The following is a 19,140-nucleotide window of genomic DNA, read 5'->3' on the forward strand; positions in this document are numbered from 1 at the left end:
CCTGCACAGGTCCCTTTTTGATAACCCGCTCCCACCCATACCCGTAAGGCTTAGTACCAGAACTGACCCGTTACCCGTCTAAGTCAAAGCCACGCCCGCCCACACCTGTTGATAAAGGTCTCGCGACCAGACCTGCACCCGTGTTCCCCCCCAGGCTCCAGTCCCTCACATGAAGCTGGTCCTTCGTCTCTTTGACTGGATGGTGTCCTCCACGTCGGTGACCAATGTGACCACTGACTTTCAAAATAAAAGCAACTGCAGCTTGATAATAGTGATTTAGATGTTAGAATATTACACATATACTGCACAGATTTTTACTTTTTATTGTGAAAATAAAAAGAAGAAGATTTTTGTTCTCACTCGCTGCCCGCCCGTGTGCACCTGATCTGGTGCAAGACATCAAAGTACCCAGAAATTCACCGCACAGCGTGCTGACTGGCAAAAACAAACCAAACCAAAAAAAGAGTCAAACAAGGGGCAGCCATAGTTTCCTCTCTGACGTTACCTGAAAACTGATGTTGCCGCATTTTATTTTTGTTTTTCTGTTTAATGTGTTCTACAGCACTAAGCGGTCATCAGCTGCAGTGTGCAGCACGTGCTTGGCGCCACAGAACGGTTATAGCCCTCATTACAGTAATTGTTCCTGGTGTGGACGGCCCTTAACTCTTTTTTATATTGTTCCCGCCGACACGTTCTCATCCCAACTCATCAAACGCTGCCACTTTGTCAGTGGACAGACACATTAACATATGATGTGTACGAAGCTCTTCAGCATCAAAATTGGACGCTCAGGGACGGCGTGTTGAAACATGCATTGTGTCTTTTCAAAATAAACCTCCATTCCTGCAATAAATGTAGAGTTTCTGCTCGTTAGATGCACACAGTCTCTTTCAAAAAAAACTTTTAGGTTTACTTCCTGATGTTCAGACAACAAAAGCACCTGGTTGGGTTTAAAAAATGACGTCATCGTCTGGCCTGAAAATTCACACAGGGATTGAACAGCGGGCTCACATGTGAAATGCCCCACACAGACTGTTTTACCCTTACACAGTAGCTGCTGATGGAATGACAGACTGCCGCCACCTGGTTTGTGTTGTACCACCACGAAGGGTGCCTCTGTGCATCCGATGCCGATCTCCACTGACAAAGCGGTGGCATTTGACAAGTTGGGGGTGAGAATGGGTTTTATGTTCCTTAAAACATTTAACAGCTTGTGAATTCAGTATTTTTAGAGCCAGAATTAGTTAGTTACTCTAATTTAGAGTCAGAATTGAACTTTTAAAGGAATAATTCAACAATGTGTGAAATTCTTTAATTCTCTTTCTCACTGTTTTTCCATCAGCGTGGAACCGTTTGCGCTCTGGTTTCCGCACCTGATTTTGACCTGTTCACAGCATTGCGACCAAAAATAAATTGGTTCAGAAACCGAAAAGTTGGTTCTCAGCTAGAACCAAAAAGTAGGTGGTTTTCTGTAACCTGAAGCGCGAACGGTGACGACGTCAGTGAGCGTGTCGTATTCTATGAGGAGAGGTTGAAGAAGTCAAGTTAGGAATCGTCGGACAGTGTGCAGTGGTCTTATTAACAGCAGGGTCAGGGCTTGGTTTTGGAGTAAAAACAAAAATCTGCGCAAACAGAACAAAAGTCCGCAGGTCACATTAGTCCGCGATTTTGCAACAATCTTTTATGTCTGTTGTGTAGCGCCCTCTGTTGATGACACATCCATGATTATAATGCTTCCACTCAAAACAGGTGGAGACTGGCTAGATAGCGGCAAAGGTCTCTGAGAGTCCTGAAAGGACCAAGTTCAAGAACCAGAGTTGATTTGGTGGGAAAGAGTTATCTGAGAGTCAGACTGTCTGTACGTTTCATATGAAGCTACGAAAGAGAAGAAGCGTCTTTAAAATAAAAATATATAAAAAGTGATGGAGTTAAGGACAGTCGTTTATCACAGCAGTGTCCTGTGGGTCGGGTGGGTCACAGTGGGACGTTGCTCCTGCGCCATGCTGATGGTTGTTAGTTCAGGTGGTCCAATTGAAACCAGCCTGTCGTGGTCTCTGATGATTGGGCGGAGACGATGGCTGTCGGGATGTCAGCAGAGCGTCCGGCTGCTTCCTGCGCACACATGATATTTGCTCCAGTTACTGCAAATACCATCACACCCCCAACCCCCCCCCCCCCCCCCCCAACCAACCGGCCTGTAGCCTGATCCAGCTGAAGAATGGCTTCTAATGGCAGCCAGCCATCTCTAATGCCTGTTGTTTAACTGGACTGCTGCGACTGTCCCAGCACAGGGCTGTGGTTAGACTGGGAGCCTCCCAGTACCAAAGTGATGTGTTTAATTTACTGACTGTTGTGCTGTCCTTCCCCCCCCCCCCTCTCTCCCCCCCCCCCCCCCCCCACACACACAGATAAATGGCTCTTTTAAGCTGGGAGCTGCTCGTGTTCTGTCTGGCTGGCAGATGCAGTGCCTAGTCCCCGGCCTCCAGGACAACGCCAACATGAACGGGACGTCTGAGCAGGCCGACATCCTGCCGCCAAACTGCATGGTCAAAGACCGATGGAAAGTGGTGAGTCAGGCTATTTAAATTATTTAAACGATTGCATTGCTTTTTAATTTAATTTTTACATTTAAATTGATTTATGTAATGTTATATTGCTTAATCTATTTTATTTATATTTATTTATTCGATTTAAAAGTGCTATATAGTGTTGTGTATATTTGTTCATTTAATTTATATTTATTCATTTAATTATGATACTTGTTTAATTGTTCTAAGTAATGTTATGTTACTTATTCTGTTATTGTGTGTTTGTTTTATTATATATTTGTGTATATTTATTCAGTTTTATATTTGTTTTTATTCATTGGTTATTTTTTAAAATAATTTTGTATGATCGGACAACATGTGCAACACTTAGATGTTGTTTCCTGCGTGGCGTGTGTGGTGCTGGAAATGACCTATTACAAACTGTGTACAACTTCCTGTGTCCACTGTGTGGCGCTAGACAACACAGTAATTATACATCATGTTGCTGTATTTCATGTGTAGATCACACTGTGTAAATTTAATGTAAAACAGGGTCTGTGTCAGATAAGGCTGACTTCCTGTTGTCAGTAAGTGATGCTATAGTTTCACAAAAACACAAAAGCTTCTCAATCTGGCATCGTGAGGGTCTGGAGATTATACTGAACAACTTCGAGACGGATCTGTTGAATTCTTGAGGACAAGTTTCATGATGTTTCATGTCTGTGCCCCAAATGGCGAGTTTTTACATGACCTATGACATCGTTGGAGCCACCAACTTGTCCTTTGCAATTTTGCGTCACATTAGTCGTCATACCTCCTGAATCTGAAACAAATCCAATAAACCCCCGGAGGAGTTTGGAAAAGTTTCTGACGCTATTGACGCAAAGATTCCAACGCAGGCACTGGAGGACCGTTTCTGTTGCAGACTTGAAAGGGTTAACAAGGAGAGACTGTACGTTTCCTGTGAAATCGAAGATTTATTTTGAAAAGACACAGTGCGTGTAACAAGCCTAAAGTGACACGTCGTTCCCGAATGTCCAAAACAGACGCCGGAGGCCACCCAGCGCGTCATATTGTGACGTGTAGGGCCACTAACAAAGCAACAGTGTTTGACGATGTAGAAGTGAGAGGGTTTTGGAAAATGAAATCCAGAAGAAGAAAACTTTGCCTTCAGCATCTGAATGTCAAATCTCACACGCTGAAGCAGCCTCGAACTCCAGCAGGAAGTGTTTTCAAAAACCGTCTGTGCTCTCAGCTCCAACAACACCTGAACATAACTCACCTGAGACTCACGTGTCAAAGTGATGAAACACTGACTGTGGTGGGTTATCAGGCACCTGCGGCTGAAGGGAAGGAAACTAATCATGTAAAGAACATGTGACCAGTTGTTAAAGGGCTAATACACATGAATGTATGTATGTCATTCATAAAAAGCCTCGGCCGTTGTCCTTTGAGCTTCCTCCGGTTTCTGGAATAAAAAGTTACATAATGCAGCTCCTGTCTCGGCCAATCAGATCACGGCGTAGAGCCTGCAGGCTGTTTGCACTTCACTGATCAATTTACTGTCGGAACCACTGAACTGCCGAGGCTCAACACACACACACACACACACACACACTCATGGATGCATCTGAATGAGTGTGTGTGTGTGTGTGTGTATGCATACATATATTTAACGTGTTTTATGGCCCATAATATAACACAATTCAGAGTCTGGCTCAAAGAATCTTCAGCAGGATTCAGCCGGCGATCACAAATGAGAACAAGAGAAAATACAACAATGAACAAGGAGGCAAGAAGAAGGGAGGAAGGGCTGAAGGAAGGACAAACAGAACTGAGAAGGTGAAGGAGGAGATGAAGGAAGAAAGGAAGTAAAGAAAAGGAAGGACTGAAGAGAAGGAAAGATGGAATTGATAAGGGAAGACAGAAGGATTGAGGCGGAGAACTGAAGTTTTCCTGATGTTTTTAAATGTTCATGATGTTTTAAATAGTCGGATTTATTTTTTAACGAATTAATTAATTAACTGCATTTGTTTAAAACCAGATCCATAAACTTTTCTTCAGACTTCCGTCTTTCGTCCCTCCATTCCGATGGACGTAACTTTTCTAGGATGTCTAGATCTATGATTGGAGACTCCAAGTCCACAGACTTATTTGATTGGACATCTATGAGCCAATCACAGCGTTCCACATCATTGAAAGTGGACTGCAGTAGAACCGCGTCCTCTTTTAACAAGCATGGCCGACCATGAGTCTGTTAGTCATATTGTAAAGATGAGACGTGACTGATGCGTGTCAGAAAATCATATAAAAGATTTACAGCTTTTACTCAGGAGTTTCTCAGAAATATCTGTCCACTGAAATGGCAGCTGTTGTCTGGAGATGCTTCAGAAATTCAGGATATTTTCAGTTGTGATGACGAACACGATATAGAATATGTACGCAGTGTGTTTTACAGCATCACTTTATAAGAATCAGAAATACTTTATTGATCCCTGAGGGGAAATTATGTAAAGACCAGAGATTATAAGAAGTCAGAATAAAAGTGAGAAAAAAGTATGCAAATATAAAGCAATAAAAATAAAATGAAATAGAAATGTGCATTTAAATAAAAATTAAATGTGCATTATGTTACAGTGTTTAACACTACTACTTCAGATATTACAAATGAAAATAATAAAAAAATATATACATCATCACTGTGCTGAGACTGTAAATTTGAAACTTTAACTACGATAATTAGGATAATCAGGAGAGCAGCACAACAATAGAATAAGAGTAAACATAAGGAATACGTACAGTCGTGAACTGTACGTTGAATTATTTATATTCAAAAGGTGAAAAACATTGCACTCAGCCGATAGTTATGAACGATAAATGCAGCTCAGTCAGGAACACTTTAGTCAAAGAAAACTTTATTTCCATTTGCAGTATTATAGTATAGTATTAGTATTATATATGGTATGTCTCTGCCCTTCCTCGGGCCCACACAGAAAGCCTCTTCCACACACCTGCGTGGAAAGCAATAAGGCAGAGAGAGCACACCTGTCTGCCCTTCCACGTGCAAATGAGGAAAGCCTGAGGCAGAGAGCAAACCTCTCTGCCCTTCCATGCGCCTACATGGAAAGCCTAAGGCAGGGAGAGCAGCAGCAAAGACCTCCGGGAACAGAACGGAGCAGCATCAATGACAAACAGAAATGACATTGATAAGTCAGACACAACGTGAAAAGGAGGAGCTGGGGTGGAGGCAGGTTGCAGAGCAGCTTGCAGAGGAAGCAGCACCAGTAGGCAGGTCAGAGCAGTTTAAATAGGGCACCCTGAATGAGATTAGCCAACTGGTTGCATAGAACGGAATCATGTGATCTATCAGCTGATCCATCAGTTGATTGGCTGTTTGAGATCAGCTGATGTAGCTGGGATGGAGCTGAGCTTGACATCGTGTCCTGCCTGAACTAACGCTGTGCTAATTAGGTGAATAAAGTCCAGATGTCAGTCTACTGACTCGGACACTCTGGGGGCGGAGATGTGCAGGTTGATGGCCGCAGGCAGAAATGACTTCCTGTGGCGCTCTGTGGTGCATCTTGGGGGAATGAGTCCATCACTGAATGTGCTTCTGTGTCAACACATTCTTGTCCACATGTGACGTCCAAGGTACCCTGGGTGTGGTTGTCAACGCCATGTCAACTTCAGCCTGTTACATGCATTGTCTGTTTTCAAAATACACTTCTGTTTTCACAGGAAATGTACAGTTTGTATACAGTCTCTTTCAAAATAAAAGCACTACGTTGGTACAACACCACAAATTGATGTTTTTTCCTTCAACAACAAACACGTGGTTAGGCTTAAGAAAAAAGAACAGGGTTTGACTTTACAATATTACGGGGCGCTAACACCGCTGTCTCGGGGGAAAGTTGGTGGTTGTTGGACCCCTCCCACCTGCCCCACTCAGACTGTTGGTGCCTTAACTTTCATCTTTGTCCCGCCGCGTTTCCCCCTGATGCCGCCGGGCACAGTTAAACTATAACAGCAACCAGACGCGTATCATGCTGATGTTAAAGGACGCCTTTTTATTTCGGCGACTTCGGAGTGAGACCGGGCTCCCTGTGTCTGACCAGCACACCTTTTATTCACTGATAAGTTCATGGAAAATAAATGACATGTTTTTTGTTGAAAAAAGGTCTGTTAAGACGTTACTGTCAGATTTTCTTGTTTATTTCTGCGTTAAGATTCTTCGTCCATTGGAACGAACAGGGGGAAACAGAATAACGTACCTTGATTTTTTTTTTTTTGGCAAATGATTTATGAGTGCATTTAGAGTAGAAAGCCACCATTAGATTTTTTTGGGAACATAATTGGGTTCTGAACAGGTTAAAAACTCATCTGCTGATCTGAAAGTTTAAACTTGCAGGTTTTTCTGTTTTTTGTCTCATTTTGAGGAGTCAGTTCAGCAGCTGGTCGAGTGAAAGAAACAGCAAAAGAGTGGAAGGAAAAGAAAAGAGAAATAAAAAACGTACGCAGGCGTACAAGATAGAAAGCATGTTGAAGAGATTAAAGAGGAAAAGAGGCAAAATGAGGAGAAGAAATTGAAGCGGTGAAAAATAGAAGGCAGACAGAAACAATCAGAAGAATAGAAAGGAGGAGGTGAAGAGAGGTGAGGAGGAAGACGAGATGAAAACGTTTGAACAAACAACTGAGAATTTAATTTCTGTTTGATTGATGATGATGTTTATTTGGTTGGGCGACAAAGCTCTTGTGACACTGAGACGATCGCACTGACCCAGAGTCTGTTCTGTGTCCCAGCTGAAAAAGATCGGTGGAGGCGGGTTCGGGGAGATCTACGAGGCCTTGGACCTGCTGACGCGAGAGAACGTGGCGCTGAAGGTGGAGTCGGCCCAGCAGCCCAAACAGGTGCTGAAGATGGAGGTGGCGGTGCTGAAGAAGCTGCAGGGTGAGACGCTTTTACACACTGGTACTTTCTAGTTTCAAGAAGAACAAGACATGTGACAGGTGTATTAAATCAGAATATTTTACAGTGTTATTGACCCTCTGCTCTTCTCCAGGTAAAAATCACGTCTGTAAGTTCATTGGCTGCGGTAGAAATGACAAATTTAACTACGTGGTCATGCAGCTTCAGGTGAGTCTAAGTGTGAGCGCCCCCTGGGCTTACAGAGGCTTTTATTGTGAAGGACACAGACAGATGATTTTGTTAGACATCAATAAATTCAGCTCTGATGAGGTTTTAAAAGTAAGTTTATGTAGTTGTTGGTTTAGACTGTTTTTCCTAAAAGAAGTCAGGTGTCATGGCAGTGATGGCGTTTGTTTAACTTCCACTGTAGTTTTTTTGATGTTGTTGCTAAGCAACCGTCCCCGTCTTGCTGCAGGGGCGTAACCTGGCCGACCTGCGGAGGAGTCAGCCCAGAGGAACCTTCACCATGAGCACCACCCTGCGGCTCGGGAAGCAGATCCTGGAGTCCATCGAAGCCATCCACTCAGTGGGCTTCCTGCACCGCGACATCAAACCGGTACGGTGGAAACACTTCTTTCTTTTTCAGAGGTCGTTTTCAAGTGTTTGATTGACACTCACAAAATCTGTGAGACAAAGAGACATTTATGGAATAAAATAAAGAAACAAACTCAGAGAAACAAAAAACAACAAAAATATTGAATTTTTCATCTTATAAAATCTTCAAATTAAATTGTTTTATTTGGTGGAACAAGAAAAAAAAGTCTGGACCAGAGTTTGGAATTTGATTTTTGATGCAACAACAACAACATGAAATAAAACAAACCAAATCAAAGACATAAAAACATTTTTATTACATAATAACTAAATATCACAATATTTGTGTCACAGTTAAAGGTGCTGGATTAGAAACTAAAGGCTGATTTGTAGCGGTGCGTCAGCTCCACGCTTCGCTTTCGTACGTGGCCTTCGCTGTTGGAGTATTTATATTCAAGGCATGCGGTGGTGTGTCTGTGTCGCTTTCTATGAAGTGCTGTAAAGTTTGATTGATTTAAAACACACATTGAACATGATTCACTGGAGACAATTTAAAACACCAGTAAAGAGACCAGCTTCATTCACAAGGGTCACGGACGAAACATGTCGCTGTCTCATACTTCTGTTGCTTAAATTTAACCTTGTGAGTTTGTTGCCTAAACTTTACCACATACTTCTGTTGCCTAAACTGAACCACGTGCTTTTGTCAATGTCCCGGCGTTGGTTATGGCGTCCCAGAACATCAACAGCAGTGGATACCTAGTGTTTAATATGTAGATGTGATGTCTACCTTTTCTTGCACAACAGCACTTTGAAATAGTAATCCACGCCTTCATCACGTCCCGGCTGGATTACTGTAACGCACTTTATTTTGGAGTCAGCCAGTCTTCCCTCGCATGTCTCCAGTTGGTTCAGAACGCCACTGCTTGGCTCTTAACTGGAGCACGTAAGAGGGAACACATTACGCCCATTCTGGCCTCCCTCCACTGGCTGCCCGTGCACTTAAGAATTGATTTTAAGATTCTTTTATTTGTTTTTAAATCTTCTACCTATCTGAGCTGCTTCATCCCTACGCTCCCGCTCAGTGCCTCAGGTCAGCTGATCAGCTGCTCCTGGATGTACCGAGGTCTAAGCGGAAGCTCAGAGGGGATAGAGCCTTTTCTGTGGCGGCTCCCAGATTGTGGAATGATTTACCTCTCCACATTAGACTGGCCCCCTCACTGTCTGTTTTTAAAACCAGTCTTAAAACCCATATTTACTCCTTGGCTTTTAACCCAGCGTGAGACTCTGCTCTTGTTTTACTGTTTTATTGTTTTTATTGTTTGTCTTATGTTTTATCTGCTCTCGATTGGATGAACTCAGACTGTCTCATATTAACTTCACACAAACCTTTTAATCCTCTTCATGAAGAGCTCTCCTGTGTTTCTGTGTCTCACACCTGACTGAGTTTCTGTCTCGTTTTGTTGCTGCAGTCAAACTTCGCGATGGGCCGGCTTCCCTCCACCTACAGGAAGTGCTACATGCTGGACTTTGGTCTGGCGCGGCAGTACACCAACACCACCGGGGAGGTCCGACCGGTAAGAAACTTCACACCAGGAACTATTAACAGTTAACGTCCTAATATTCTGCATCAGATCAGACCGAGGACCTCCACACTTTGATCACCTGTTGTTGTAACAAGCTGAACAAACATTTAGCAAAATGAACATTTAAATATAAAACTGTGATTTACAGTGTTAAAAATAAAAAATCATAGTTTTTATACTTGAGCCAAAATAATGTCTGTGTGACACAGAATTCTGACGTCTTTGTAAGATGTTAAAGTTGTGATATTTTAAATCACAGTTATAAAATTATTTAGAGAATTGATGATAAAGAAAAAGAAAGAAATCAGATCAATTTTAGAAATAAGATGTAAATTAATAATTTAAATTTTCACCGTCATAAAATAAAAGGCTGTCTTATGAGTATGATTTCTAAATGTTTTGATTTTAATCGTCAGTATTTTTTAAAGGAAAGTGAATTAAAATGAGGAGAAACTCAACCACAACATGATTAATATCTAATTATAAAACAATTAAAACAACGATGTGATACATACAGTATTAAATTATAGCTCAGGTAATTTTCAAATCAAATGAAATTTTTATGGTCATGAGACATTTGAACATTTGTTTTTTTATTATTTTAATATTTTTTATCATGTTTTGAAATATTTTAGTTTTTATTTGTTTATTTATTTATTTATCACTGTCTTTATTTGCAGGAATGTTCTTCCATACTGAACACAAACTGTCATCTATATTTTCAAGGTTATATATTGTCAAATGAACAACTGACCCTTCGCTAAGTCCCGCCCCTCAAATACAGACTGGCCAATCAAAGCGTAGCATCAGCCCTCTCTGATAAAGATTCAACAACAACACAGCTGTGGTCACAGGTCGTTAATGAGACTCGTTACCCGGAGAGGTCGTGTGTTAATGAGACTCGTTACCCGGAGAGGTCGTGTGTTAATGAGACTCGTTACACGGAGAGGTCGTGTGTTAATGACACTCGTTACCCGGAGAGGTCGTGTGTTAATGAGACTCGTTACCCGGAGAGGTCGTGTGTTAATGACACTCGTTACCCGGAGAGGTCGTGTGTTAATGAGACTCGTTACCCGGAGAGGTCGTGTGTTAATGAGACTCGTTACCCGGAGAGGTCGTGTGTTAATGAGACTCGTTACCCGGAGAGGTCGTGTGTTAATGAGACTCGTTACCCGGAGAGGTCGTGTGTTAATGACACTCGTTACCCGGAGAGGTCGTGTGTTAATGAGACTCGTTACCCGGAGAGGTCGTGTGTTAATGACACTCGTTACCCGGAGAGGTCGTGTGTTAATGACACTCGTTACCCGGAGAGGTCGTGTGTTAATGAGACTCGTTACCCAGAGAGGTCGTGTGTTAATGGTCCGAGGCTTCCAGCGAGGGGAGAGGGAGAAATATAACATAAGATAAAATAGGAAAAACCTTTATCCCTCTTTTATTTTATTTTCAGCGTTTCAGGCGAAAAAGTTCCGCCATTGTTATTTCTTCTTCGTGTCTCACTAGAGCTACGTATCGGGTAGTGACAGCAACACTGCCCCCACATTTTCCGGTGGTGCTGCTCCATTTGGCCCGTATCCGTAAGCTTCATGGAAACGTGGAGAAATACGGACGAAATGAACGCAGAGCATGGACAGAAGGTTCTGTCCGTATCCAGATCCGTAGTGCGTGCAGATGAACGTTGTTTGACTTCCTCTGGAGATCCCTGCCTTTCCAGCAGCGGAGGTCCAGGTGCTGGCAGCGGCATGAAGCCAAACACGGTTCATCTGCACACACTGCGATGCCACACAGCTGGTTCAATATCAGTGAGGTTTCCCTTTATATTCATTGTCTCCTGTGGCGATCAGCAGTGATGTGCTGGTTCACTGTTCGTCAGGCTCTAGCTCCCGCCTATCTTTGGGGCCGTACACATGTCACATCTTTAAGTGCCTGGAAAACACGAGGTGGGGTGCTGGGTGCTACTCTGTGTCAGCTGTCAGCTTCCTTCTACATTTAAAACAATAAATGTCAGGGCCAAAAAACGCAGCATGTGTACAGTCGCTCCAACAGCTTGATGGATCATCACAAAGGGGCGGGGCTTAGCAAAGGGTCAAGTACAAGAGCAGTTGTTGCCACTGAAAAACCTGGGTGACAATAATAATAATAATGATAATAAAATCACACAAGTAGAAACAAGGAAGGACTCCAGATAAGCAGATAGTTCAAATAAAATATGGAGTAAATGATATAAATCAGGAGCTGCATGAATACACACAATGTAACAGGAGTGTGTTGCAGTAAACGTACACACAGAGGTGTGACCATTTTAGTTTCAGAAAGGTAAATCGACATTTGTTTCCTCAAGCTGCTTCAACAATAAACTGAATTATCAAAAGCTAAAAAAAGCAAAGCAGACAGACAGACAGACAGGGTGTGTTTGCTGCATTGCAGCACATTAGTACGGCAGATTACTGTAGTCTGTTGGTGTGTGTGTGTTGTCCTGTGTGTGTGTGTAGGGGCTGATAAGATGTTGTTTATCAGCTGGTGTGAGAGCAGCGGCTTGCTGATGCTGAATGAGGGGATTTTCTACATTTGAAGGTTTGAATGAAAAAAAGGCTTTTATTGTGATAAGTCTGAATTAGATGTTTTGATTGGTCGTCAGTCAGTGATCAGGTCTGCTGGTCTTTGTAGTTTCACCGCTGTTGGCTTCTTCTTCTTCTCTTCTTCCTCTCTTCTCTCTCGTTTATGACGTCTCTATCGGACTGAACTCTCAGGTATTTTTAGATCAGACAGGAGCGTCTTCCATGTACTGTCAACCTCTTCTCCTCCTCTCCTCCTCCTCGCCTCTCCTCCTCCTCCTCTCCTCCTCCTTCTCTCCTCCTCCTCCTCTCCTCCTCCTCTTCCTCCTCCTGCAGTCTTGCGTTGCCTCTGTTGGAGCAGTGAGATGAATATTTGATGCTCCTGCATGCTCCAGTGGGCGAGAGACCGCCGCCCCCAACCCCCCCCCCCCCCACACACACACACAGCTGAGTCAGCTGCTGTCCAATCATCTGAGAGCATCACCCCCTCCCTCCCTCCCTGCTGCCTCTTCATCCTGCTGCCTCTCCTCTTCCTCTCTCTCATCCCTCCATCACCTCTCAGCTGTACTCCCCTCTCTCTCAGAGTGACATCATCTCTGATCGAACAGGAAGTCCTCCCAGCAGACGTCACATGACCAGGCAGGAGTACCACCAGCAGTAACAGCAGCAGATGCAGAAGCGTTATAGGAAGGATCAGTCTAATAGTCTAGAGGACTATTTACAGAGGCGGATTAATACACATTTATAATATCACAATAATAATCTTTATCTACAGAGCACTTTTCAAATAGACTTGCAAAGCACTTGACAAGGCAACAAAAAACAAGTGACATGTCATAAAAAGCAAGTCAAGGTCAAGGTCAAGGTCAAGGTTACTTTATTTGTCTCCCTCTGGAGAAAACTGTCCTTGATAAGCTGCTGTGTCAAACCAGGCTTTACAACTCAGAACATTAATAGAAACCATACACTCTTTAACTGTTAGTAAACAGTGTGATGTTTGTTGGTGGGCGGGGCTTAGCTGGAGGCAAAACAGTTCTCCACAGACATTAGCTAGCGCTAGCTAACAAGTTGTGTTGTCTTGTTTTAGACGATGGAGGAAGATGATGTGAGTGGTGCGTTCAGAAACACTCATTGTGAGTGTGGGAGCACACGATTAACTTAACCGTTTGGTTCATTCAGTCAAACCAGACGCCAAAATTCATGCAACAATTGGGGCTCCGGTGAGTGTGTGTGTGTCAGCAGGACGGTGTGTGTGTGTGTGGGATTCAGTCAAAATAAACTACAGCGTGTGTGTTCATGGGAATGAAGGAACGTGTCAGCCAGTGACAGTGTGGCTCACTGATGGAGGAAGAAGAGTTATCATGAGACTTGTCAGTAAATACACTGCTCAAAAAACACTTAAATCACACATCAGATCAGTTTTTACTGATGCACATTGTTTAATGTGTTGAGATCAGTGGAAACTAAAATCATCAACACACTGAGGGCTGGACTCAAATCACACTGAAAAATCTGAAAAAGAAATCACAGACTGATCCAACTCAGGGCCCACTGCACCAGGAGGAACCCAGGGCCCACTGCACCAGGAGGAACCCAGGGCCCACTGCACCAGGAGGAACCCAGGGCCCTCTGCACCAGAAGGAACCCAGGGCCCACTGCACCAGGAGGAACCCAGGGCCCTCTGCACCAGAAGGAACCCAGGGCCCACTGCACCAGGAGGAACCCAGGGCCCTCTGCACCAGGAGGAACCCAGGGCCCTCTGCACCAGGAGGAACCCAGGGCCCTCTGCACCGGGAGGAACCCAGGGCCCTCTGCACCAGGAGGAACCCAGGGCCCTCTGCACCGGGAGGAACCCAGGGCCCTCTGCACCGGGAGGAATCCAGGGCCCACTGCACCGGGAGGAACCCAGGGCCCTCTGCACCGGGAGGAATCCAGGGCCCACTGCACCAGGAGGAACCCAGGGCCCTCTGCACCAGGAGGAACCCAGGGCCCTCTGCACCAGGAGGAACCCAGGGCCCTCTGCACCGGGAGGAACCCAGGGCCCTCTGCACCGGGAGGAATCCAGGGCCCACTGCACCGGGAGGAACCCAGGGCCCTCTGCACCGGGAGGAATCCAGGGCCCTCTGCACTGGGAGGAACCCAGGGCCCACTGCACCAGGAGGAACCCAGGGCCCTCTGCACCGGGAGGAACCCAGGGCCCTCTGCACCAGGAGGAACCCAGGGCCCTCTGCACCAGGAGGAACCCAGGGCCCTCTGCACCGGGAGGAACCCAGGGCCCTCTGCACCGGGAGGAACCCAGGGCCCACTGCACCAGGGGGAACCCAGGGCCCTCTGCACCAGGAGGAACCCAGGGCCCTCTGCACCGGGAGGAACCCAGGGCCCTCTGCACCAGGAGGAACCCAGGGCCCTCTGCACCGGGAGGAACCCAGGGCCCTCTGCACCGGGAGGAACCCAGGACCCTCTGCACCGGGAGGAACCCAGGACCCTCTGCACCGGGAGGAACCCAGGGCCCACTGCACCAGGAGGAACCCAGGGCCCTCTGCACCAGGAGGAACCCAGGGCCCTCTGCACCAGGAGGAACCCAGGGCCCTCTGCACCAGCATAAGGTCTGACAGTCACTCTGAGGGTTTCATCCTGGTACCTAACAGCAGTCAGGGTACTGTTGGCTCTGACATGGAGGTCTGTGTGACCCTCCCCTTCTGACAGTGTGGTCAGAAACATGCACACCAGTAGCCTGCTGGAGGTCATGTTGTAGGGCTCTGGCAGTGCTCCTCCTGTTCCTCCTCACACAAAGGAGCAGATAGCGGTCCTGCTGCTGGGTTGATGCCCTTCTACGGCCCTGTCCAGCTCTCCTGGTGTAACGGCCGGTCTCCTGGTATCTGGTATCAACCTGATTGGGCTGCAGGTAGCGCCTCATGCTACCAGTAGTGCCAAGGACACTAGCAGAAGACCAAACTAGAGAAGAATCAGTCAGGAAGGATAAGGAGAGAGCAACTGTCTGTGGACACCACATGTAAAACCATTTCCTGTTTGTCTCTCCATTGTTCTTGACTTCCTGTTAGACTGTGACCATTAAGTGTTCCCTTCAGTTTTTTGAGCAGTGTAGGTTCACAGTTGGTCTGAGTCTGAACATGAAGTTTTATTAATGATAAGCAATTTTATTTTTATGAAATTAAGACATGTTACAGCTCTTTGTGGGACTTTTTAAAAATGAGCAGAAACAGAGGTGTCCGTCTGGTCGGTGCAGAACGATAGTCGACTGTTGGTAATATAGGTGTGTGTGTGTGTGTGTGTGTGTGTGTGTGTGTGTGTGTGTGTGTCCAGCTGCTCCAGGATCGGCTCTCTGTCTGTCTCTCGTGGATGTTAGCGTGTAGCTGCTGATGAATAAATCATGTGGATGGAATAAAAAGCTCTGCTGCTTCTGAACTGAAACACAGAGACACGGAAGCCTCTGACATGAACATGGCGTGTTGATCTGAACACGTAGACGGTCCTCTCTCCGTTCTTGTCATTTACTGTTTTCTCTTTGTTTTTCTTTCATCTCAGAATCGTCTCGTCCTCCACAGATGAAGTTTAGGACTCTGTAGAAAAAAAGAAGCTCTGAGATTAATTTCTGAGGACAAAGAATGTTTTCAGATTAAAGTCACAACTCAGAGGTCTCAGATCTCTATTTAAATTATTTTTTAATAATTTATTATTTCTTAAATCTCTGAACACTGTCAGATAAACTGTCATTGACATCGTCTCATATATTTGACCTGAGGTAGTGTTTAAATATTTTGATGTATGTTCTGACTGAACTGTGTGATTTTGTCACCTTTTGCTGCAGTTTGACCTCAGAGTGACAGTTTGCATGATGTTCAGTCTTTATTGATCACCGATCATCACCTCTGTTATCAATGATTTTTGTTCTGTGTTTTACCTTCATCTTTTTCAGTTTCAGTGTTGTTTTTTGTTGTTGTTTTTCTTACAGTTTCCTTTGGACTTATGATTTTGACGTGCATGCCTCCCGTTTCTCCATCATCTCCATGGTTACCCAGGGATGTGAGTGGTTTCTATAGCAACAGAGGGGTCACAGCTGCATCACCAGCCGACTGCTGAAGTCTAACCTGGAAACAAAAAAAACAAACGAACAGAGAGACGATGTCACGTCACCTTCAGAGATCAAAGTGCTGAACACATTGACACCGATGTGTCTGTTTATTATTTAACACGCTGTCACTCGTTCATAACTTCTGCAGTCAAACAGTCTTCTCTCCACATGTCGACTGTGATTGTCAGATAAATGATAAATCTGCTGTTAGGAAACATCTTCCAATCAAAACCAATCACCAACAAATAAATTTTACTTACTTACTTACCTGTGTAAACAGGAAGTCACTATGGCATCACAAACTGTAACATAACCTCCAAAAAAAAAAAGTTTTAGGAGTCAAATGATAAATTAAACTCAACTGTGTGTTTCAGACTTAGTAGAATTCATACGAGTGGGAGATTGGTCATCAGGTAGATGATTGTATTGATGACAGCTAGCCTAGTCTCTATATACAGACTCTACATTCAGTGAATGTAGAGCCTCCGGAAGAAGAGCAGAAGAGCCCTGGTTTCTGGTTGTAGGCTGTTTGTAGTCTGCGTGATATTGACCAATCACGTTTGAGCCGGCTGCAGTTGTTGCCAGGTTAAACGGTCCGTGCGGTGAACTAACGAGGTGGAACATAATTGGCGTCACTGCAAACTCTGAATCCATCGCAATGTTTCAGCATATTTACTTTTATATAAACGGAAGTCGGAAACGGAAATTCGCCTCCTCCGCCCAAATCAAACCGGAATGCCAAAAAATGCCGGGGGTCTGCCCCCAGAGGCTGTATCGCCGTCTGCCGGGAGTCAGACGCCGAATACAGCCGATGGGTTCCGAGAACGCAGCTAGTCTGGTAGCGTTTCGCCAGACCTCTGGGAACCATTGACCTGGTGTTGTAGAATGGTGAGGAGGAACTTTCAGGGTGCTTTCAGACCTAGAGTTGTCTTGCTTTGTTTGAATCAGGGACTCATTTTGTTACACCATCCACCACTCCAACCCGCTTCCTTTTTTACTCCTGGCAGTGCACGGGTCACATGATCACAGCCTTAAAAAATGCAGGGATCATGCACAAATTACTGGCTCATCCCTACCTGGGAAATGTATAAACTGTGGTGCATTACTTTTCGTACAAACAGCCTCATGCAGTTAAGGCTTCAGTAGAAAACATCGTCCACAGATTGATCTTTAGATTAAATTTTTCTAACTCATATTTGAAGTTCACGTTATCAGATTAAAGGTTCTCTGTGGAATTGTTGGCCTCTAGTGGCGCTGTGGAGCATTTTTGTCTCATGCACATGCGTTGAAGTGACGCGATACAGGTTTCTGTCAGCGGTGTTTTATTTCACTGATCAACACGGGGCAGTGATGTGTCAAGAAACGTAGGAATGCGCCAACAAAGGGAGGGAAGAAGAAGACGGAGCACTCGTAACCCAAAACAGTGCTTAGTTTAAAATGTTCAACAGTGATGTTTGCAAATGTTTAATGAGGAAGGAAATACACTCGGCAGGTCTGAATAAGACTCGTCTGTTATGAAAGAGAAGCAGACTGATGATTGGTCCAATAACTTCAAACTCCCCGGTTGAGTGAACGTTTCACACGTACAGTAAATCCAGACGTCCACTGTGAAGTCATGACGTGTCTCCCAGTTGTCATGGGAACCTAAACATCCTGCTCACCACACAAATATGAGTAATGTCACCATGGAAACCTCCTGCTGTTTCCCCGAGGCTGTGTCGATGCGGTGTGACCCTCTGCTGATGTTTCTGTTTGTGTCATTATTTGGTTTTTGTCACTTTGGTTTTAATTTACTCTGTTTGAATCAGAAACATCCTGCGTCACAGCAGCAGCTGCAGACAACACGACCGCATGTTTCACTCTCTGCAATAAAGTCCTAAGATATATGTAAGAGTAATTATTCCTGAATAATTATATGGTAGTAACTGGTTTGAGCTGGTTGGCCGTGGTTTTCCATTTTCAATTTGCCGTGCAGATTAGCACTTGAGAGCAACATAAACAATATAGACTAATGCAACAAATCAAATTATCAAAAGTACTGTGCTGTCTTTGTCAACACTTAAACGCCTCATTTGGCCGTGCTGACATGAGGCTTGTTACGGAGCGGTGAGGGCGGAGACACCTGCTGAAATGGAGTCCAGGTCACATCAGCTGATAATCAGCAGCAGGTCATTTAAAGGGATACTTCACTCACAACATCACCACTTGTGTATCAGTTACCGTCCTCGTGTTACACGAAGTTCACTCTTTCCTGTCAGGTGAACAAAGAGTCCAAAAATGGAGAAAATTCTTGATGAGTTGAAGTAAATGGGGTCCACATTTAACAACAGCAAAACTATGTCAAAGCATCTACGTACAAACTCTCACAGTACTTGTTCAATATAATCCAAGTCTATTGTATCCAGTCGTTCACTCAGTACGTCACCAACACGTGACATTTCACTAAAACCTCAGTATTTAAAAGTATTTAAAAGAAAACCTGATGACTGTTCCTCTCAGAGCCAGAGTCAGTGAACACGGGAGCTGCCTCGAGCAGTTTTTGTCTTTGTGTTATTTTGTGACTTTTTGTGTTTTAAAGGGTTAATTCAAACTCACTAAAGTCACACACTGACTCCTTCTATTCTGGCTCCCAATAACACAACAAGACAAACACATTTTAACACTCTTATGGAGCCTACAGCCCTGTGGGGGAGAGGCAGCTGCACCTCCAGCTGACATGATGTCACTGTGATGTCATCATGATGATCATGACGCGTTCATTTCGTCCGTATTTCTGCACGTTTCCATAAAGCTTACGGATACGAGCCAAACGGAGCAGTACCACCGGGAACCATGGGGGCAGTGTTGCAGTCACTACCTGATACGTAGCTCTAGTGAGACA

At 44.6% G+C, this 19,140-nt stretch overlaps 1 protein-coding gene across 2 annotated transcripts in view; it reads left to right on the forward strand.

Annotated features, from left to right (window-relative positions):
- The window catches only part of ttbk1a (tau tubulin kinase 1a), a 79,051-nt gene that overhangs the window by 11,794 nt on the left and 48,117 nt on the right, over nucleotides 1-19,140 (forward strand). For both annotated transcript variants that reach the window (XM_033624753.2, XM_033624754.2), the window contains exons 2-6: nucleotides 2,409-2,567; nucleotides 7,329-7,476; nucleotides 7,589-7,662; nucleotides 7,910-8,050; nucleotides 9,501-9,605. In XM_033624753.2, the coding sequence (XP_033480644.1) occupies nucleotides 2,460-2,567; nucleotides 7,329-7,476; nucleotides 7,589-7,662; nucleotides 7,910-8,050; nucleotides 9,501-9,605 (576 nt within the window). In that variant the 5' untranslated portion in view covers nucleotides 2,409-2,459. The remainder of the gene's footprint in view (nucleotides 1-2,408; nucleotides 2,568-7,328; nucleotides 7,477-7,588; nucleotides 7,663-7,909; nucleotides 8,051-9,500; nucleotides 9,606-19,140) is intronic.

Source organism: Epinephelus lanceolatus, chromosome 3 (genome assembly GCF_041903045.1).
Source record: "Epinephelus lanceolatus isolate andai-2023 chromosome 3, ASM4190304v1, whole genome shotgun sequence".
Taxonomy (NCBI): domain Eukaryota; kingdom Metazoa; phylum Chordata; class Actinopteri; order Perciformes; family Serranidae; genus Epinephelus; species Epinephelus lanceolatus.